We start from the raw sequence: 20,489 nt of genomic DNA, 5'->3' as shown, positions 1-20,489 counted from the left end.
ATGTGGAAAATCGAAATTCTCGAAATGAAATACTCGCAAAAAATTTCGAAAAGCAAAAAGCATAAAATTAAATGCGAAATGCAAAAAACTTTTGGCATCGTGACATTTTATACCAATACCCCAAAGAATTTAGACTAAGAAATTTATTAACAACAGTGCTTTTAAAAAAGACAATATAGATAGATGTCTGAAATTCAAGGTAGCCTTTTAATTTGTCCAAAATTCAAAAAACTCGTCCGACATTTTTTGTCCGATAATTTAAAGTTTTGCGCATCAGTTCTACGCCAAAATTGGCGTCGACATGCAACATTGGGCTGGGTTATCTGAGAACAAAACTAAAAAAAAAAAACACAGTTCACAAAGAATCGTTTATTCATTTTCCTCGCTTCGTAATCTGGCCGTAGCGTTTGTAACTTTAATGGACAACTGGTTAGCACGTTCCACTATGTCTTTTCGCTTTCTGCTGGACACGTTGTGTGCAACTTCCGCGGCGTGTGATCCTTTCAACATCATTAAAAGTTCAAGTTCCTGTGTAAAAAAATAAGTAAATACATAAATGAAAAGCAAAATTTTTGATTTCGAGTGGATTTAATTTCGTAGACAAGCAAAAAAGGATAATTTGAAAAAATCAATTTTCATAATTTGGAGATGCTCTAATCAAAAACATTTGTCTGTTCCCTTGTTATCAACTTCATTGGTTGTCACTACATAATTGACTTCTTCGCCTTTTAGACGTTCACCTCTTGAGCAAGGTGAGCTAGAAATCCATAGAGTCGAAGGATGAAGAAATCCTAGACTCGTATTTTTTTGAGGAGAAATCGGCCAAAAAATCGACAACAACCGTTGCCAGAAATAGTTAATACCGTTAATACTCCACAATCGGAAAGCTGTTAAGTGTTTTTGTAAAGTAAAATTTTTTTCACGCATTTAAGAAATTTAAAAAGTAGATTTAATCAATAGAAATTGGTTAAAAAAATTTTTTCAGACTTTATTGTGCCTATCATGTCTATGGTGGTCCATAGTTGCCATAAGAAATTTATATTTTTGTTATTTATTCTACTTTTATTTTTTAATGTTTAATATCAGTATTATTTGGAAATAGAACTGAAATAAGAAGCAATATGTATGGAACCCAAAATAATATTGATGTGATAAAAACAAAACTGAAACGAATCGCCGTGGTTCATTGTTGCCATTGCCATTCGGTTACCGTATATTTATTGCCACAACAAAAAACAGAAATGGCAACAGCAAGAAACAAGCCAACAAACACAATTTCCAAACGTTTTTGGGACAAATAAGAAAAAAAAGACTGGGAAAAAAACTTGACAAATGCTCAACAAGCTTGGAATATCTGGCAGATCAACGCTTGTCACAGAATGTGGAAGGAAAATACCAAAAATATAGCAGCATAGGACCATTGACTATGGTTAAATTTAATGATGATGAGATGAGCTTAGCTAATATTAAGAGAGCATGTGTAGAAAGAACACTTTGATGTTGCAGGCATGGAATGTGATATTTTCGCTGGTGAACGGGGGCCTTCCTACACAGAGTTATCGCAAATCAAGAACTTCAATCTGTTACATGTAAGATTTATTGAATCTTCAGGACGAGCATCAATGAAAAAGATTAATGAAGGTGATAGTCTTGCACCTACCCCACCACGGAAACGAACATGTGTCAATGTTCTAAATCTGAACTATTTTATCAAACGGTGCCTTTATCTGGAAGTTTTACTTTGTTCACCTACTTTTGCATGTTGTTAAATTCTTCAACACTCGAACCTCGCAATAATTTTTTCAAGAAGTGAGCTATGTACAACATGTAAAGTCATGAATGACCAAGTGAACTTTTGTTCGATAATGGTGGCAACCGTTAACGTAATTATTGTTTTGGGGAGATTAAGTTTGGACATATAGCTATAAAAAAATAAAAAAAATAGGGCTTTATCATTTTCTATGTTTTTGCATTGTGTTTCATGAGCTTACTATCATGTGGTATAGCTAAGTTATGATACGTAAAAACTACTGTTGAATGACCCTTTAAGGATGTGAAACCACATAAAGACCTTAATCAGTTTTTTTAATGGCAGGGGTTATTTTTAAAATTTCGAATTTTTGGAACATAATAAATAAATAACCTTGGGGAGTTCATTTATTATTTTTTGCAATAATAAACATACTAGACTTATGAATAAATTGATAAGAGGAATGGCACTTCCCATACTACTCAGTAAATAAACAAAATTTCCTCCTCTAAAAGGAATTGTGAAAACGAAAGAAAATTTTGTCAGATGAACATTGGATTGTAAACCTTAAAATACTTTTCAGCCAAAACCAGTCGATTTATTAATCTGTTTTTTATTAAGTTACAGTTAAAAATTCTTGTAATATCAGCCTGCTGTTTCTTATGATAATGAAACTAGGCCTTGTGTGTGCACTCCTATGTATAAAAATGATTGTTGTAACTTATGAGTTTTTTTTTTTTTTTTTTTAGGTCATCTAGCTATACCTTGGAAAGCTGGAAGTTTAATGTATAGACAAGAATGTAATCTAACTACGTGCAAGACCTGATTAAACAAACAAATTAAACCCTATATGCTGTTGTCATTATTTTGTAAATTTTTAGATTTAAAAGGTTAAATTCAAAATCACGTTTTTATTTACAAAAAATGGAAGTTAGTTTCAAATGTTTTGTATTGTTTGAATGCTTTCAGAAATGTTTAAAACCCACGCTATTAAAACTTCCAGAAGATAGATTTTGTTTTTCATTTTCCGCACCCGTTTTCGTCTGATTTGTTCTTGCGTTGTTTTAATGCCTACACAACTTTCGAATTAAGTCCTACTTTGTTCTCACTCATGAAACTTTACGCTAGTGTAAAAAAAAGTGCAAAAAAATTCAGATTCTGATTTTTTCTTATTTTCTAACAAAATTCAGACTCAGGTTGTTAGTTGTAAAAACAGTTTTGTTCCTATTTATCAGAAAATATTTGGGTCCAGAATTGTTCTTACAAAAAAAGCGGGTAGTCCTGTCACATTTCCTAGAAATTCCTAAAAATATATACCAGAGCAGGTGATTTAAATTGCTTAATTAGTTCTTGCAGTTTTCCCGAATGTGGATGGCTCCTCGAAATTAAATTCTAGTGTAGCAAAATTGTATTTTGGCAAAATAAAAAGTATGCTAGAGAATCAGTAATCAAAACTGATCCTATGATTTGTCCTATCCTGACAGGGAGGGGGAGGATTAATTTTATGATGCGGCCTCGTATTTGTTTACAGCATGCTGCCAATTTAAATTTCAGACTTAAGCAATTGTACTTCTGTACGCTATCAAGCGGGTAGATTTTTTCATGTACATAAAAATCGCATAGATAAAAAAACATCATATTTATGTAAATTTTTTTTAATTTATATGTTTTATTATCAAATTAATTTATATGTTTTATTTAATATGTTTTATTTAATATGTTTAATTTATATGTTTTATTTAACAAACTTACTTAAAAAGCACTTCAACGTCAAAAGAATGGGGGCATCATTTGATCTTAAGGTGGCGCTTTACCTTTTGAGCATGATTTTTTTAATCGTGATTTTTTCAGCGATAGTTAATCAAAGTTTATTCATTCATACATCACCAAAAGGCATTTTTAAAAACCTATCAAATGGCATAAAAAAAATTTGAAACTTTTCAGCTTGTGAAAAGTAGACACTTTTTGATACACATCCTGCCCTCAAAGAAGTGACTTCATTTACAAAACTACTTTGTTTCCAACTCTCATTCGATGTTCTTTAGAATCGTGATAGATGTATGAAAAAAGATTTTTATAAATATTTTCCACAAGTCTCCGTTTTTCATTTATTTATATATTTATATATAAAAAATTAACTTAAACTTTTGTCTTTAAGATGTAATATCTAGATCGTCGTTGATTTTTTAAAGATAAAAAATCCCTTTTAAACCACGTTGGTTTCAGCACAGTAGCACTCTCCCTTGCAGAGACTCTGTAGTTTTGTAAAAAGATTTGAAATGTAATAGAGAGTAACGAAAAAAAAAACACTACGAGATTTTTTAAAGATTTTTGAAAATATCACACCTTTCAAGCATACTATGATGATTGGTGATACTTTCACACTTCCGAGGCAATTAATATTCGAAGGTTGTCCTTTTAAATTTTTGTTATTCGCAAGACGTGACTGAGTATACTATCGAAATAGAACTTTCTCACTCGTTTAACATTTTTTCTGTGACTTGCTGAAACAGAACAGAATGGCATAGAAGAAAGTCTAATCAGTCTCCTTTTTGCTGCAACATTAAATTTTTTATATTTTTTTTTTCTTTCGTTTTCTTGAAGACAGGAACGGCGTTTTCCGATAATTGGATATTTTTATGAAAGATTTGAGGGAATTTTTTTTCAGATGTTCATTTCTTTTCGGAAAGGTAATAAATATAAAAGAAATGTTAAAAACATTCACTCGTAACTCCTATTCAATTTGAAGGAGCAATCAGAAAAAAAAATATTCCTTTTCGAAAAATAAATAGTTTCACCATTGAAAAGATCGTCATTTCTTTAGTATTAACGGCTAATAAAAATATCGATTTTTTTTTATACAGTGAAGGTATACCGTCACCTTAAGTGTTAAAATCTGCATATTTTTAAACCTTTTAAGAAATAAGGGACAATTCGTTTAACAGTGTTTCTTTAACAAAAGGAGCAACACCAGCTTTTGGGATGACACAGACAATAAAAACATCTTATTGGAATTCTGAACAAGGAAATCGTAATAAGAGCACTCCTAAGCAATAAAAATATGAAGGAATTTCACTAAGTGAAAAAAATTAAATCGCGTAAGTAAATTTTTGACGTACAGGTTTGATCATGTGGGTACTATTTTGGTTATTGAGAGAACTGAACACCAGGAGCATACTTTCCTGTTTACGTCACATCAAAAAAAAACTTCAATTTTAATGCATTAAAGGGAACTGGAGGTATAAAATGATGTTGGACTTATATTATAGACCTGTTTACTCACAAAATATGATTGAAAACCGACATGCAGATCCCAAGTTATGAGTTTGTCAGCAAAAAATTAAGAGGCCTGGGACGAGCAAACAAGTGTCATTTTGGCAAAAAAAAATTATGTTAATCAATTAACCTTTATAATATCTCTGCATTGATAAAGTTTGAATGCACACCCCTTAACAGGTCTAAAATTACTGATGAAAGAAAATGTCTAAATTTCCTATTACTGAAATATGACATCATAATTCATGCAGCATAATTAAATCTGAAATTCTTCAAATGTGAATATCTTGAGAATGAAAAGAGCTTTTTAAAAAAAATAAAAAGACTTGTTAGCTAACTTTTTAAGCTGTATAATATAGATATATATAGTATAAAAGTCCAACATCATTTTATACCTCTGGTTCCATTTAAAGATAAAGAATACATAATTTTTAGCTTCAGTTTTAAGATGAGATACTTTACAAACATAACTAGCGATATTAGTGTTAAAGATGCTTCGAATTAATAAAAATCTTGTTTTCTTTGGATGGTAAAATAAAAATCTTGTTTTCTTTGGATGGTAAAATAAAATTTAAGAAGTGTACAGAAAAGTGTACGGGTTACGTGTAGACGAAAAAAACTTTCATAAAGTTTCCCCTACAGGTTATCTTTCGGGTTTTGACCTTCCCTCTAAACGGATCGTGTATTTCAGCCTCAACGACAGGTAGCGAATAAGACTGCCTTTTCATTTATGTATTTGGAACCGTAGAACAGTTGACTCGTGTTTAGAAAAATAATTTAAAACCAGATCATTATACAATTTATTTTCACTTGAACAATATTTTGGCTACCGGAGACAAGAAAGTGAAGACCGAAAGTTGTTAGGTCATACGTTCCGTTGTCATATTTGGGGTTCGAGTTGAACGATCTCCCCACCCGTCTCTAGCAGGGGAAAAATAATCACAGAAGTACAAAAAAAATCAACCTATACACACCACAACACGTCATGTTTCGTGTTGTGCCGTTGTGGACACAGCATCATTTTTATTCCTGGTCAGGCCTGAAAACTGTTCCAAAGATTGCTTGTTAAATGAACCCCACTGTACTAGGTAAACTTTTCAAACTTTAGCCAAGTCGATTGCTTATGGCAATTCGTTTGAAGGAAAACAGGATTATTATATTCACATCATACATTACCTGAACATTATGCACAACAAACTTCTTGAATCCATCGGGCATCATGTGTCTTGTCTTTGCATTGCTGCCATAACCAATGCTGGGCATTAAGTATTGACCCTTAAATCGACGACGGACCCTGTTGTCAATACCTTTCGGTTTCCTCCAGCTGGGCTTAACTTTAACATATCTTTCAGATTGGTGACGAATAAATCTTTTTGTCCTCTTCTTAACAATGTTTCGTTTTACTGCTGGTACAACCATCGTGACTGTTTTTTAAAAAAAATACAAACAATAGATTTTAATAAAGTACAGCCACAAATCTTTTATGTAAAAATTTTTTTAGAGGATTTAAACGGAGATTTTAGAGGAGAATTTAGAGGATCAACTGCACAGTTTTTTTTTATTTCTGAGGGTGTTTCTTTCCTTTAGCATGCTGCCTTACATTCCTAATTCCACTGTTTGCAATACTAAACGGCTTGTAACAAATTTATAAAAAGCATGTATCTTTCTAACTCTGTGCAACCAAGATTTAAATTCCTCCACAATGAGCCACAAGTCCTGAAATTTATTTTTGTATATATTAAGCCATTATTTCTAAAATAACCAATGTAAACCAATTTCTAGACTAAAAGTAGGCCCAACTGTCTCTAATTGGAAAAAGCTTGATAGTTGGAATAGTTAAAAAGAAAATTTAGTCACAGTTTTAATTTTTTAGACGAGAACAGATAATTTTTAAATTTATATTAGTATGTTCCATGGTTGTTTTACAAACTAGGTACCAAAAATCTGGAGACTTGAGAAAAAAGCACTTCCTGAATATTTAAAATTTTTCTTTTCAAACTTTTCAGTGTAACATACCTTATATTTAGAAAGTAATTAAATGCAATAACAGATTTCAAAAGTTCACGATTTTTAACAACTGAACGGAAAAGATAAATAGAAACAGATGTCTGGTAAAAATTTAAAGTTATGTCAGTCATTGTAAACAAAGCTAATGCAGGCCTGGTTATGAGTAAAATCACCCATGCATGGTACATCACGGTGATAATCGCACGCCTAAGTTATGTTAAGGCGTGCAAAACAGCAGAACAATAATTGGAAAAATAAAAGAGAAGGGCTTTGAGGACACAACTATTGTCGGAATCCTTTTCGGAAAGAAAGGCCATGATGTTTCTGTACCTACATCTTCCCTATTATAACCCCAAAAATTAAAAAATAAAACATGCCAAAATAACGAGATAATTTAAATATAATCTTGTATCTTTTAATTAATCTTCGTTCAGCATCTCTTCCGTTTTGTTTTCATCTGCCATCATGGAAGTTTCTTAATTTTGATCACACATACCACAAATAAAAATGTGTCAGGCGCCGTTAAAAAACAAAGTAAGGCTGCAGATTTTAAAATTAAATCACAAAAAAATCATCACAAGCGAATAGGAAAAAATATGCTTGGGTTTTACATTAAAAAAACCTTTAAACACGTGGCTTAAATAAAACTTCAAAATCCATTCAGATAGTTCAGCTATATATACATTTTAACATCATTTATACAGAAAAAAATTATACCGCGCGTGGGTTTTGTTTTTAAAATTGTTTGAATAAAAATAACACTTGTGACTTAAAGAAAAAAATAAATTAAATGAGACGGGCTACGGTTTCGAATTTTGTCAAACAAAGAAATTAACTAAAATTAAACCCAATGTCTGTTCCGCTTGTAAGTGCAGTTTTGCAGACTTGCTTTATCCGTGCTCTGTCAGCATTTACCTCCGCATTAGTTAAGGACCGCATGGCTGGATTTCTTGTGTAATACCTGATTACCAACGACAAAGGGGCCAGGTAAAATAGAGACTCATTCCTACGTACTTCTTTTAACTAAGTCAGGAGCCGGTGAATTAGCTAAGATGGTCAGGTTGGCTATGAATAGGCTTGTTTGTGGATTAATATTAACTAAATCCAGGTCGTCCATTGAGGTTTCGCTTATTAAAGTCATCATAATCATCTGTTCAGAAACTGTTGGGTTGACCCAGCTTTAGGAAATGGCTACTTTTAGTTTCAGGTTAAATATTGTGATAACATTAATTTTTTAATTGATAACTTCTGGCATGCATCGATTATCTAGCCTACCAATTATCCATCCAAGAATTCACTGTTTTATGGCTATGATGTTTTACGGCGATGACAAGGTAAAAAATTTGACACGATAGAGAAGAAAACAGGCAAATGTGAAATCGCAAATGATGACAATACAACTATTAAATACAAGCAGCTGCTTGGTGCTTCTATTTCATTTTTATTTATCTTCAACAAAAATTCTTTTTTTTTTTAATACACACAAATAAAAATTACGAAAAAAAATTTCAAATAATGTTTCTAAAGAAATATATTCCTATCTAAATTTTTTTTAAAAAATATAGGTCATTCTTCTTATTTCATTTTTTCATATGTGCTTTGCATAATCTTTTGGCATAAGCTGTCATACGCAGAGGAGCTTACATACAAAAACCATGTATACTTTTAAAAAGATGATTCTGTCTGAAGTTATAAGAATGGTTGATGAAATTTTAAAGCATGCAGAAATTTTGGTGACCTCATACACACAACTTTTTAAAAAATCTTCAAAATGTATGTCAGAGGATGCATGGCTATATTCATGATCAGTTTCTTGCCACCCTTTTTCAAACCAAATAAGAACATGGTATTCCAATTTCATTTGAACTTTGTAATGCAAGTGATGCAACTGAAAAATGCAGGTAATTATTTTCCTCAATGAACAACTAGACAACCTGAAACTAAAAGTATCCATTTCCTAAAGCTGGGTCAACCCAACAGTTTCTGAACAGCTGATTATGATGACTTTAATAAGCAAAACCTCAATGGACGACCTGGATTTAGTTACACATTTTTTTTTGTAAGCAAACACACTTTTTGGTTCAGGGCTGGGGTTGCTATGGAATTTTAGAAATTCAGGGCTAAAGTTACTTAGTAGGTTGGCAAGGAAAAATCGGCCTGGAAAAAGAAGGGAAGCACGCGATCACGCAACACTATCACTCCCTGAATTTTTTATAAATTGTCACGCCTTTTTCATTTTAAAAGTTGCATGTATCTGTATTCTTATTTTGTGTGGCGACTGTATTTCTTTTTTTCTAATACATACTTTTTTCTTCTTTTTCTTTGTTTTGACTAGCCGTCTGGAACACATTGTCTGGGTTTATTCCAGAGATAAAAGTAAGTGATCAGTACAGTGCATCTAGCTGATTTTAAAAAAAGTTGCTTGGCTAAGTTCAGGGCTGGGTGTTCCTAAGCAGTTGAGTTTTTTGGCAATTTTCTGGGTTGAGCCCTTAGCAACCAAGTTGCTTATAAAAAAAACGTATTTATTTAAAACAAATATTTTCAGAGGATAGCCTTTTAACCACTAACTACATAATATGTAAAGTTTTTGTTTTTAAATGGCCCCTGTAACTTATTTATTAACTATGGATTTATTATTTAACTCATTTCACAATTTAATTTATCTAAAAAGGACAGTTTAAATTATAAATAGTGCCAGGGCTAAATTTTGTCAAAAACAAAACTTTGTTACATTAAAGGGCCTATTGTTCTATGGGCAAAACATCAGAAAAAACAGTGATCCAATCATAAGTTTTGCCTTATTTGTCACTCAAATCTGGCATTATAGAGCCAATAAGATCTATTGTTTTCTATATATGTGTGTGCAAAAAATCAGAAAAAACTAATGATCCAATGCTGATTAAAGCTCATAAGAAACAAAGGGACAGTTCGCTACCTTAGTTCTAAAGGGGCCTAAGTCCAGGTCCTCCCCAATTCTAAATGGGCCTAAGTCCAGGTCCCCAACAATTCTAAAGGGGCCTAAGTCCATTTTTATGAAAATTAAGAATTTTGATTTTTCTGAATCTCTGGATCACTGGCTTTCTTTTGATGTGTCTGAAGTATGGGTTTTGAGGTTACAAAGTCTTGAAAATTGATCACAAACCTTTGATAAATAACATATTTAATTTTAAAAAGGCCTAAGTCCATTAAGATTTTAGTGCATATGGGCCTAAGTCCATCTGGATGAAATGTTTCAGTTTTAAAAAGGCCTAAGTCCATGGGAAAGGGCCTAAGTCCATATTAAATTCAATTTAAATAAAAAAAGGACCTAAGTCCATTTAGAACAGCCCAGCATTATGGTTGGTTGTAAGTAGATGAAAAAATTTAATATAGTGTATTAATGATTTAATGGTGGTAAAAAAGAAAAGCAACAAAACCTGCATAGTGTGTTTTCAAATGTGGTTATTAGAAGAAGAATATTTTGGTTTGTATTAGAACTTTTTGGTTACTTTATTCAAATGGGTGCATCTTTATTCCTTTCTAAATATTTCAATTACAGTAGCTGGGGATAAATAAATAAAGACTCCAGAATAAAAGCTCAGAAGACATAACATTACATTGCAAGACAGACCCAGGATTATAAGTTTGTTCTAAGCTGGTGAATTGATGGTGAATGATTCTGTCTGTCCAAAAAAAACTTAAAAAAACCGCTAGAGGGCTTAAAAATGATTGCATTTGGCTAAAACTGGTAAAACTTGAGTGAATATGTGGGGGAACTTTTTTTTTTTGCCTCTGTAGTTTTTTTCTTTAAAAGTTTTTTTAGTTTCGTAAGCAAGCCAGTGTGGTTAGCATGTTAGACAATATATTGTTTTAGTTAGTAGAAAAGTAAAAATGGGCACCAGAAGTTGGTATTCTGAAGTAAAGTATAAAGTTGGAGAAAAGTGTCATGTTAGGGCTGGCTATTTTGACAAGAGTGAAGCAGCTGATAAATATAGTGGCTTTTTTGTTCACAAAGAAGAGTCACTTCTTGAGGGGAGAATCCTCTCTGTCCACAAAAAGTCAGTTAGAGTGAAATTCCTAATTGATGAATCAGTACCAACCATTAAGTTTGAACACATTCTGGCAATAACAGATCAAAATCGACATCTAGTTCATTGGGGTAAGTCACAATAATATTCTATTATGTGTATAATAGTGACCAAAGGAATCAACAAAATTAATTTCTACGAAAAAGGTAATGTTTTCATAGTAATTGTCGGGAGGAATATATTATTTGAAGCTATTTTATTTTCCTTTAAAACCAAAGTGAAGATCACAATGCTGTCAGTCTGAAAGGTTGGTAATTTAGTTTTAAATTCATGCAAAAAGAAGATTACATTCTGGACCTTTATAAATAATATTGAACCTCTTTGATTAAACCTAAACATTTAAATTGGACAACATAATCCCTATTTTAACTCAACCTCCTACACTGGTTTGTATTGTTTAGATCTTAGAGGAGTGGGCTTTCTATGTTGGAATTATAGTATGCAAAAAATCTTGATTTTCAGATGCTGACGATTCACCAGTTTTTAATGACGTGTTTCTAGGTAATATCACTTCAAACTCCTCATTGGTAAATCAAGGTAAGTTCGTAGAAAATTCTAGACTTTTGGCAAAGACATTTATAATGCTTGTCAGAAGTTTAGAACTGAATGTAGCAAACTATTCATTTTGATGGTATTTGCACACACCCATAAGAAAAAGAAAAAGAAATGAGGAAGACTGGGAGAAAAACAGGAAAAAGCAGAAGAGAAACTTTGGCCAATCTTACAGTCCATGCAAATCCTATATGAATAGGAAATCAAATACACAAACACGGTCAATTGGTGAGCCCTGTCATAACTGTAGGCTGAATTGTAGTAACAAAATATCAGTGGATCAGAGGGAAAACTTCTTTCGTTCCTATTGGAATCTGGGTAACCTTGATAAACAGAGGCAATTTCTTTTGAATTCCATTATTATTGAGGCTCCATCTCGACACAGACCAAGGAAAGAAGTAGGTGAAAATCGAAGCAATTCCATAAAGTACTTTTTAGACGTGCAACAAGTATGTCAGCAAATGTTTTTGTCAACATTTGGTGTATCTCGCAAAACCATACGTACTGCTATTTTTTAAAAAAAAAGATGGTAATCTTGTCTCAGAAGACAGAAGAGGAAAAGGACAATCTCGTGTGAAATATAATGAAGATTCCCTTGATGCAGTAAAACGACACATCATGAAATTTCTAGTTATGGAAAGCCACTTCTGTAGGGAAGGAACAAAAAGGCAGTATCTCGCCAGCAACCTAAACATATCTAAAATGTACCAGCTTTTCAAGCTAGAAAACTCTACTAGCAAAGTGGAAGAACATTATTATCGTAAGATTTTCAACGAAAATTTTAATCTAGGGTTCCATCAACCCAAGAAGGATCAATGCAGTGTTTGTGTGGAATATCGAAATGCTGTTGATAAGACCTTATTGCAAGAGAAGTATGATATCCACCTGAAAAATAAAAACGAGGCTAGGCAATTTAAAAACAATATCAAAGAAGAAGCCTCTAAGGATAAAAGTATATACGTAGCTGCGTTCGATCTTCAAAAGGTATTGCAGGTGCCATTTGGTGAGCATTCCGATTTTTTTTATAAACGTAAACTTTCCGTTTATAACCTAACCGTTACAAACTTGGTGACACAAAAAACCTTTTGTTTTGTGTGGAACCAGAACATTGCAAAGCGTGGCTCTAATGAAATTTCAAGTTGCCTGAAATTGTTTATTGAAGAATTACAAGACACTGTAAAAACACTCTATCTTTTTGCTGACAATTGCGCAGGCCAAAATAAAAACCGTTTTATAGTTCAAATGCTATCCATCTTAGCAAACGAAAAGGGTATTGTCATCAACCTTGTGTACTTAGAGAAAGGCCACAAACAAAATGTTAATGATACGGTCCATTCCGTTATTGAGCGTGCAAAGAAAGGAGTTAACATCCATCACCCTACACAATGGATCACGCTGATTGAGAAAGCTGCAAGGAAAAATCCATATAAAGTAATTTCAATGGATTCAAACAACTTCTACAACTTCAAAAGCACTATATTCCATTAGTTAGCAATTAATTTTAACATATTTTTTTTCATTCCTTATTTTTAAAACAGTTTTTATTTTCATGATCTGTTTATTCTTTATATTTTCTGTTTTGCTCAAGTCACTTTTTATTATTCAGTTTTGTCAATAGTTCTAAAGTATTTCAGTAGTTTGATTTATTCTTTTTGTTAAGTTTAGACTAAATCAACTGACCATATTGAGCACTGTTAGCTGATTCTGAATACACACATATTTTACAACATAGAAACAATTATTTATCAAAATAGTTTTTAAGGGGTCTTTACCATTTACAATAATCAGCTCTCCTTTTGGGCTGCACCTTCTGATTTCAATTTTCTATTTCTGATGATTTTTTTTAATACTCACAACGTAGAGTCTACTACTGTGAAGTAAATATTTTTAAATTTTAACTTTACAAAAAAGTTTAGCTACTCATAACTCAAGACTTGCAGAGATTGCTCTAAAAGTATCTTATCAGTAGATTCAATAATTTATTTTCATTTAGTTTTTTTCAATTTTGGTTTACATTACATTACAATATTGCCTCAAGTTGCCTCAGAGTAGCCTCTAGGCTGCAGTAACTTGCATTGCCTAGCTAAATGTCATACGATCTAGTCTCAAAAACACTGGTGACACTAGTTACATATCACTCACTGTCAAGGCTATGTTATAAAACTCTAAGCATGCCTGATTAAGTGACTAATGACATAAAGGCACATAACAACTAATTTATTAAAGTTCTATTATATATTTCTTCAACACTGTTCCAGTCTTGTTGATAGCTGATATTGTTCTTGTTGATTAATATTTACTAGTCTAATAATTCCTGTATAATAAATATTAATAGTAAAATTCAAGGAATATTTAAAATATTTAGCTCATACTTCAAATAAAATGTACTTCTACCAGCACTTTTATCAGTCTATTCAGTTACTCTATTCTAGTTCTCTTCAGGGCTTTAGGAAAAGCATGGAGTTAGGCCTTTTTTATGTTTAATACCTTTCGACCTTTTTTCTACTCAGAACGTGTTTGGACTGCTTTTAGAAATGTTTCGGACTTAGGCCTTTTCACAAAATTGAATTTTGAAGGTATGGACTTAGGCCCCTTTAGTGAAAACATTCATTATGGTGCTAAGTCCTTATAATTTAAAATTAGTAAGCATTAAAGAGGCCTAAGTCCTTTTTGTTGTTTTCACTTGGTGGCACATGATTTATTTGCTTTGCCAATAACAGCTTTTGATCCAAGAAACAAAATCATAATCATGGCTTTCAGAAAAGTTTTACTTCCATACCTAAATATTAAAAATGACTTCAGAATCAAGTAAAAAATTAAATCGCAGTTTTCTCAAAATTAAGAAAATGGACTTAGGCCCCTTTAGAATTAAGGCTCTCAGGACTTAGGCCCTTTTAGAATTAAGGCACTTAGGACTTAGGCCCCTTTAGAACTAAGGTAGCGAGTTAATTTACAGAACGCGATACAATATCATTATCATCTCTCGGCTTAACGTCCGTTTTCCATGCTAGCATGGGTTGGGCAGGGTATATTAATGACCCTCTTCCAATCTGATCTAGACTGTTAGATCTAAACTCAACTTCCGCCGTATCAAGTCTGTCCTTATAACCTCCTGACAAGTCTTTCTCGGTCTGCCTCTGTGCTTTGCCCCAGGAACTATCAAGTCTCAACACTTTTTTACACAATTATCCTTCTCCATTCATTCCAAGTGCCCCAGCCAATTCAATGTTCTTATCTGGATAACATCCTTAAGTCTTTGGATACTTAGCCTGCTTTTTAGCTAATCTGAACTCTTTCTATCTCTCAGACTGGCGTTACACATCCACCTAACCATTCTCATATCATCAATACATTTTCTTAATATATTTTACGCTCTACACAATGGAGGCAACGGGTAAATAAATTTCAATTCAACATTTTTCTTTAAATTATATGTAACTTTAGTTTACAAAAGTTTTCCTCTCATTCTCTCTTAACTGTTGTTTTGTATTATGGGAGCATGCAATTGTGAAACAAAATAAAATTGTCAGCCTGCAACACAAGTTTGCAGATATGAAATACACATTTGTTACGGGGTCATCTCCAAGATGGTTTCATATTTTTTTCTTTTTATAATCGTATAGTCAGGAAAAACTTTTAAATATGCTTTTACAGTAGAAATAATCTACATCTCTTAATTAGGTGTCTAGTACACCCTACTTAAGCGATAAATCGGTTATTGAAGATATTATTTCAGTTTGTCTGTTCAGTATTCATACTACTGTGGAAAGTTTATCATTTCTTGAACATGATAGTTTAGTAGGCGACGTTTCGATTTACCTGCAGATTAAAGAGTGACAGAAGTAAGAAAATCTTACAGCGCGCAAGCCGCCAGTTGTTGCAAGAAAGAATCCACCTAAATCACGTAACACCCTACATCACCAAATCCTTGATCTTGACAAAACCATCAAATCAATCTTTCCATCGACCAATATAAACAGGTTAAGAATATTCACGATAGCGTGTATGAAAAAGAAATGAGATCGGTTAAAGACAGACACCTTAAAAAGTTCAACAAAATCAATGACAGATTCAATGATGATGCACAAATGGGTATAGACAAGAGCAAATGGATTGTCAATCTCTCCAACAGACAACTCACAACAGAAGAAACAAACCTTCTATCAAAAGGAATGAATTTCTGTATGACACCAGCTTCAATTCCAAAGAAAGAAATAGTTGCAAAAGTGGAAGAGGCAATTAAAGATCTACCAAAAGAAGAGGCAGACACAGTAAGAGCTAAAGTAAGCCTCACACTATAGAAAACCAAAACACCAAAGGACAATTTGCAAAAATCTGAAAGGCTGTCATTGAAGAATCTAAAGAAGGACAAAGATATCATAATCTTACCGACAGACAAGGGGAGAACAAGGGTTATCATGAATACACCTGACTACATTGACAAGTGCAACAAACACATCAACAACGGGCCTTACAAACTCCTCAAGAAAGATCCTACAGAAGTCATCAAACAAGAAGCGAGGAACATCTTAATGGAGTTGAAGAGAAAAGAATACATCGACAATAAGTAGTATTACCGACTGAAACCTTGTGACGGACCACCACCGCGATTTTAGGGACTACCGAAAATTCATAAATAGGGAAATCCAATTCGACCAATAGTCTCTTGCACCGGAACACCGTTTTACAACCTATCAAAATTTGTTGCTTCTATCCTAAGCAAATTTACAGCAAGTGACCACAGCAAAAACTCAAGGAATACATCAGAGGAACAAAGATAGCAGACGACGAATGCATGGTATCATTTGATGTCACATCACTCTACACAAATGTTCCCATAAAAGACACCCTAAACATCATTAAAGACCTCATCGAAAACTATGCTGCATTCGGTGAAAAGACGAAGATTACAGTGCCGGATTTTCTGCGTTTGGTCGAACTTATTCTAACCAAAACATGGTATCTGTATAACAAGAACTTCTACACTCAAGCAGACGGAGTTGCCATGGGAGGCCCTGCATCATCAGTAGTCGCAGAAATATACATGCAAGCACACGAGACAACAGCATTAGTCACATCAGACAGACGTCCAAAGGTTTGGAAAAGATTTGTTGACAACATATTCGCCATAATCAAAAGATCTCATCTAAAGACTTCCATGAACACAAAATAAAAAGTTAGTTATGTTACTGGAAGAACAATGCAATGTTGTTTACGAAGTCCCGTGTAAAGATTGTGATGCAGTGTACATAGGCGAAAAAAAGAAAGTTTAAGCAACGAGTACAAGAACATATGCGCGCAGTGAGAAACGGAGATGTAAAGAAAAACGAAATTGCGGACCATAGCTGGTGCAGAAGTCATCAGTTTAATTGGGATGAGAAGAAAATCATTGACAGAGAATCCAGAACAACGGCCAGGAAGATTAAAGAAACCATCAACAGTGTAGCACGTAACAAACACATAAACAGCATCTCATATCAACTTCCTGAGATTTGGTTACCAGCCCTACAGAAGAAGTAGTTGCCTACATCTAGGTCCGAAAATGTTAATTACCGTAATTAACTGTAATTATTAGCTCGTTTCTGATTGGTTAATTTTTATGAATTTCGATCCTCTGCAATTATATAAATACATGCTCAACATCATTTTTGCCCGATGATGGGAGAAGGATATCCCCAAACGTCGCCTACTAAACTATCATGTTCAAGAAATGATAAACTTTCCACAGTAAGATAAATCGGTTATTTAAATTGTTAGCAAAAAGCAAAATATTCCAAAGTTCACACACTTAAAAGAAATGACGTAGCACTGCGACTTAGTGGTTATAACTCTCGCACTTTGTGGGAAAGACCAGGGGTTCGAGTTCCCTTGGCAGCGAATCAAGGGCGAGTAAATGTTACCATAGCCCCGGGTTACCACGAGCCGTGTGTGGGAAATTGAGGGGATAGCGCACTGTGTGGGCTGTTGGATGTTGCAGAGTTGAAGCCATGAAGCTATATCCTAATTTGGCCTAATTTGCGGTTATTCTTGCAGTCGGATTCGCATCATAACACTGCTAAAAACCAATCACGGGCCAGTATTCAGGTTAAGCAGACATTATGAAATGCTGTACAAAAGCCGTAATCATGTTTTTGTGGTGAAACCTTCATAACTACAATACTGGATTTTTCAGGGAATTCTTTTTTTTTAGTCAAATCTTTAAGATGTTTTAGATACTGCTTAATTTTTGCCATTTTGCGGCATTTTAACGCCGTTTTGCTTGTAAATTCTGTTTAATTAAGGTTGCTACTGTGAAGGTTTGACCGTGAAAAGTCCACTGTGTACCCCATTGGAGAGCAGCGAAGGAGAACATTCCGACCGCAAGAATCCCCAATGATTGACATTTGGCTTTCTTTACTCATACTTCCTTACATTTCTCTTAAAACTCTAAAATGTGTCTAGCTCTGCACTTTCTTTACTTAAAATACCAAAACTTTTCACCTCTAAAACAATTGTTATGATATCAAACCGAATCACCGAATATTGCAGTTAGGGTAAACACCTAATTAGGCGGCATGACCTAATTAGGCGAGTCGTTTAGTTAGGCGATGTGATGTAGTTTAATTAGGCTACGCGTAGTATAACTAGCTACGGACTTGAAAATTGGTGTGGGGGGCCTGGAAACATGGTTCTATTGGCCGGTACCGTGCACCAATCGTCTCGCAAACTATAAACTACTTAAATTTTAAGTTAAAGTCTTCTTTAGGCGCTAAAAAAGAGGAGAAAAAGTTGCCAAAGTGGTGCACGCCGATTTGATGTAGTGTGATCCCTTTTCTGTCTAATTAAATAATTATCTAAACTTCTAAGCAAGTCACAGTGATGGCGTTTAATGTTTTGGTAGGTATGGTTTTTCCCAGCAAAATTACGGCAACCCGTAATCCTAATCCAGGATTTTTTGAAAATGTTGGAATAAGCGAGACAACGGTGTCTTAGCAATTTTGAAGCTAGCTAAAGTTTAACAGAGCACGAGGTAAGGGATAAACAGTAAACTACTTTATTTTGCAGGGATTTTAATATTATTTTTTTGCTATAAGATCACCCTTGGTTTTAAGAAATTGTTTTATAGCTTGTAAAACTTTAAACATGGCTAATTGTTATCTTTTTTAATCTTTTTTCTTCTGTTTTGTATTTTTCTGTAAAGAGTAGCTATTGTTTGGTCCTACAGTTTTGCATTTTGCATCGTGTTTTGTAGCTAAGTCACTTAATACTTCTTTTTTATATTTAGTTAAGACTTTGGTGGGCTTTTTCAAGATGAAATTGTTGAAATCAAAGATGTTTATGGCTAGTTAGCTAGCTAATCTTGGCCTTATCACAAGATTGGGTACTATTTTATACAAATTATAAAGAAACACAAAATGATTGCTTTGTATATACTTAATGTATATAATAAATAAACTATTTATGCACAACTTGAGATATTTTCTACTAGCATGATAAACTAAAATGTTGAAACTGTCGACTCTGAATGACGTTTTATTTAATGTATGATGTCACATATTTGGCCCGAAAACCCTTAGGACCAAAAGTGACCCTTTGGATAATTTCGGACAGATAAATATTACATCTACATCATCTTTAATGGCCTCAGAATCCAAAGTAATGTTTTTTATTCAGTTAATAAACGAATTTTAAGCATACATTCAGGCTCTAAAGGCCGTTTTTCACATAATTTCTCACATTTGGCCCAAAAATAACCCTTTGGACAATTTCGGACAGTAATAAAATTGATTAATTTTTATTCCAGATATTTAACCTAACCTGTGGACCATAAAAATTTCGGACAGGTGTCCAAAAATTTTTTTCTTTTAATAAAATGGAAAATTTATCTGAGATTATTCTTTTTTACAGAATATAAAAATTTTATTTCGTTCTTGAGATATCCTGTTTTAACTGAGAGGGTAATTCGAATTATTTTTTCGTAACATTTTTGTCCGCTTCGAAACAGCTGTGCATTCTGAACAAACATTTTTTGTGATTTTTTCTTAGGAATGTGTGAAAATCCATTAAATATTGTAATGTCTTAACTTAGTTACATATGGCCTAACTAGGCTACGATGAGTCGCCTAAATATGTGGTATGTCCTAATTAGCCTACCGTCGCCTAATTAAGTGTTTACCCTGACTGTATTGTTTACAGAACTGCTGAGATACTCCCAACACTTTTGCAAAAAAAGTTAATAAAGCATAACACCTTTTTTATTGTTGGCCTGCTAGTTTGTGTTCCACAATAAAACAACTAGCTAGCTTAAACAAAAAACATAGTTTTGGTCCTTTTATGGACTGGTTATCCATTAAAAAAAGGTCACTCTAGCATAAATTATCACAAAAACCTGAAGCCTGGGATGTCAAGAAAAGATATAGCAACAATTTTTTACAGTACATTATGCGATAAAATTAATGATGACGGCGATTAATTCAGATATACTTACTGTATCCTTGGTCTAGCTTCACTAAGATTGTTTACGTCTAAAAAGAAACTTAGTGGTTCGCGCTGCTTGGAAGACTGGATTTCGGCTCTACCATTATGGATTATTCTGCAAAACGATAACAAACTTGATTTTTTTTTCAATAAACGTGTAAGTATATTTAACCTTGTTCCCAGGGCATTTTTGTACGATGGCCCTCCTCGCGATGTTCGATATATAATGCGAGCCTGACTTTTCATAAGTAGACTGGCGCAGAGTCATGAAGCCAGCTGGTCAGTAATTTTTTATCTTATAAAGAAATACTTTTATTTCTAGCGCTCCTTTTAGTTTAGACATGATGGAGGAACTAACTAGTCGAGTCGTACTTTCCAGA

At 33.3% G+C, this 20,489-nt stretch overlaps 1 protein-coding gene across 1 annotated transcript; it reads right to left on the bottom strand.

Moving 5' to 3' along the window:
- Positions 1–354: 354 nt before the first annotated feature.
- LOC130628932 (60S ribosomal protein L32-like) lies at positions 355–20,279 on the bottom strand. The gene is made up of 3 exons (XM_057441996.1): positions 20,120–20,279; positions 6,203–6,450; positions 355–528 (listed from the first exon to the last, which is right to left on the bottom strand). Exons 2-3 carry the CDS (start codon positions 6,443–6,445, stop codon positions 370–372), a joined length of 402 nt encoding a protein of 133 aa, XP_057297979.1. The 5' UTR covers positions 6,446–6,450; positions 20,120–20,279; the 3' UTR covers positions 355–369.
- Positions 20,280–20,489: the final 210 nt, after the last annotated feature.

This window comes from Hydractinia symbiolongicarpus, chromosome 15, assembly GCF_029227915.1.
Source record: "Hydractinia symbiolongicarpus strain clone_291-10 chromosome 15, HSymV2.1, whole genome shotgun sequence".
Taxonomy (NCBI): domain Eukaryota; kingdom Metazoa; phylum Cnidaria; class Hydrozoa; order Anthoathecata; family Hydractiniidae; genus Hydractinia; species Hydractinia symbiolongicarpus.
This window is presented reverse-complemented; position numbering and strand designations above follow the sequence as displayed.

Excerpts from the sequence above, each read along its gene's own strand:
- LOC130628932 (XM_057441996.1), bottom strand. The coding sequence starts at position 6,445 with ATGGTTGTACCAGCAGTAAAACGAAACATTGTTAAGAAGAGGACAAAA. Across the intron at positions 529-6,202 it reads TTGTTGTGCATAATGTTCAG|GAACTTGAACTTTTAATGAT; the intron begins GTAATGTATGAT and ends TTTTTTACACAG.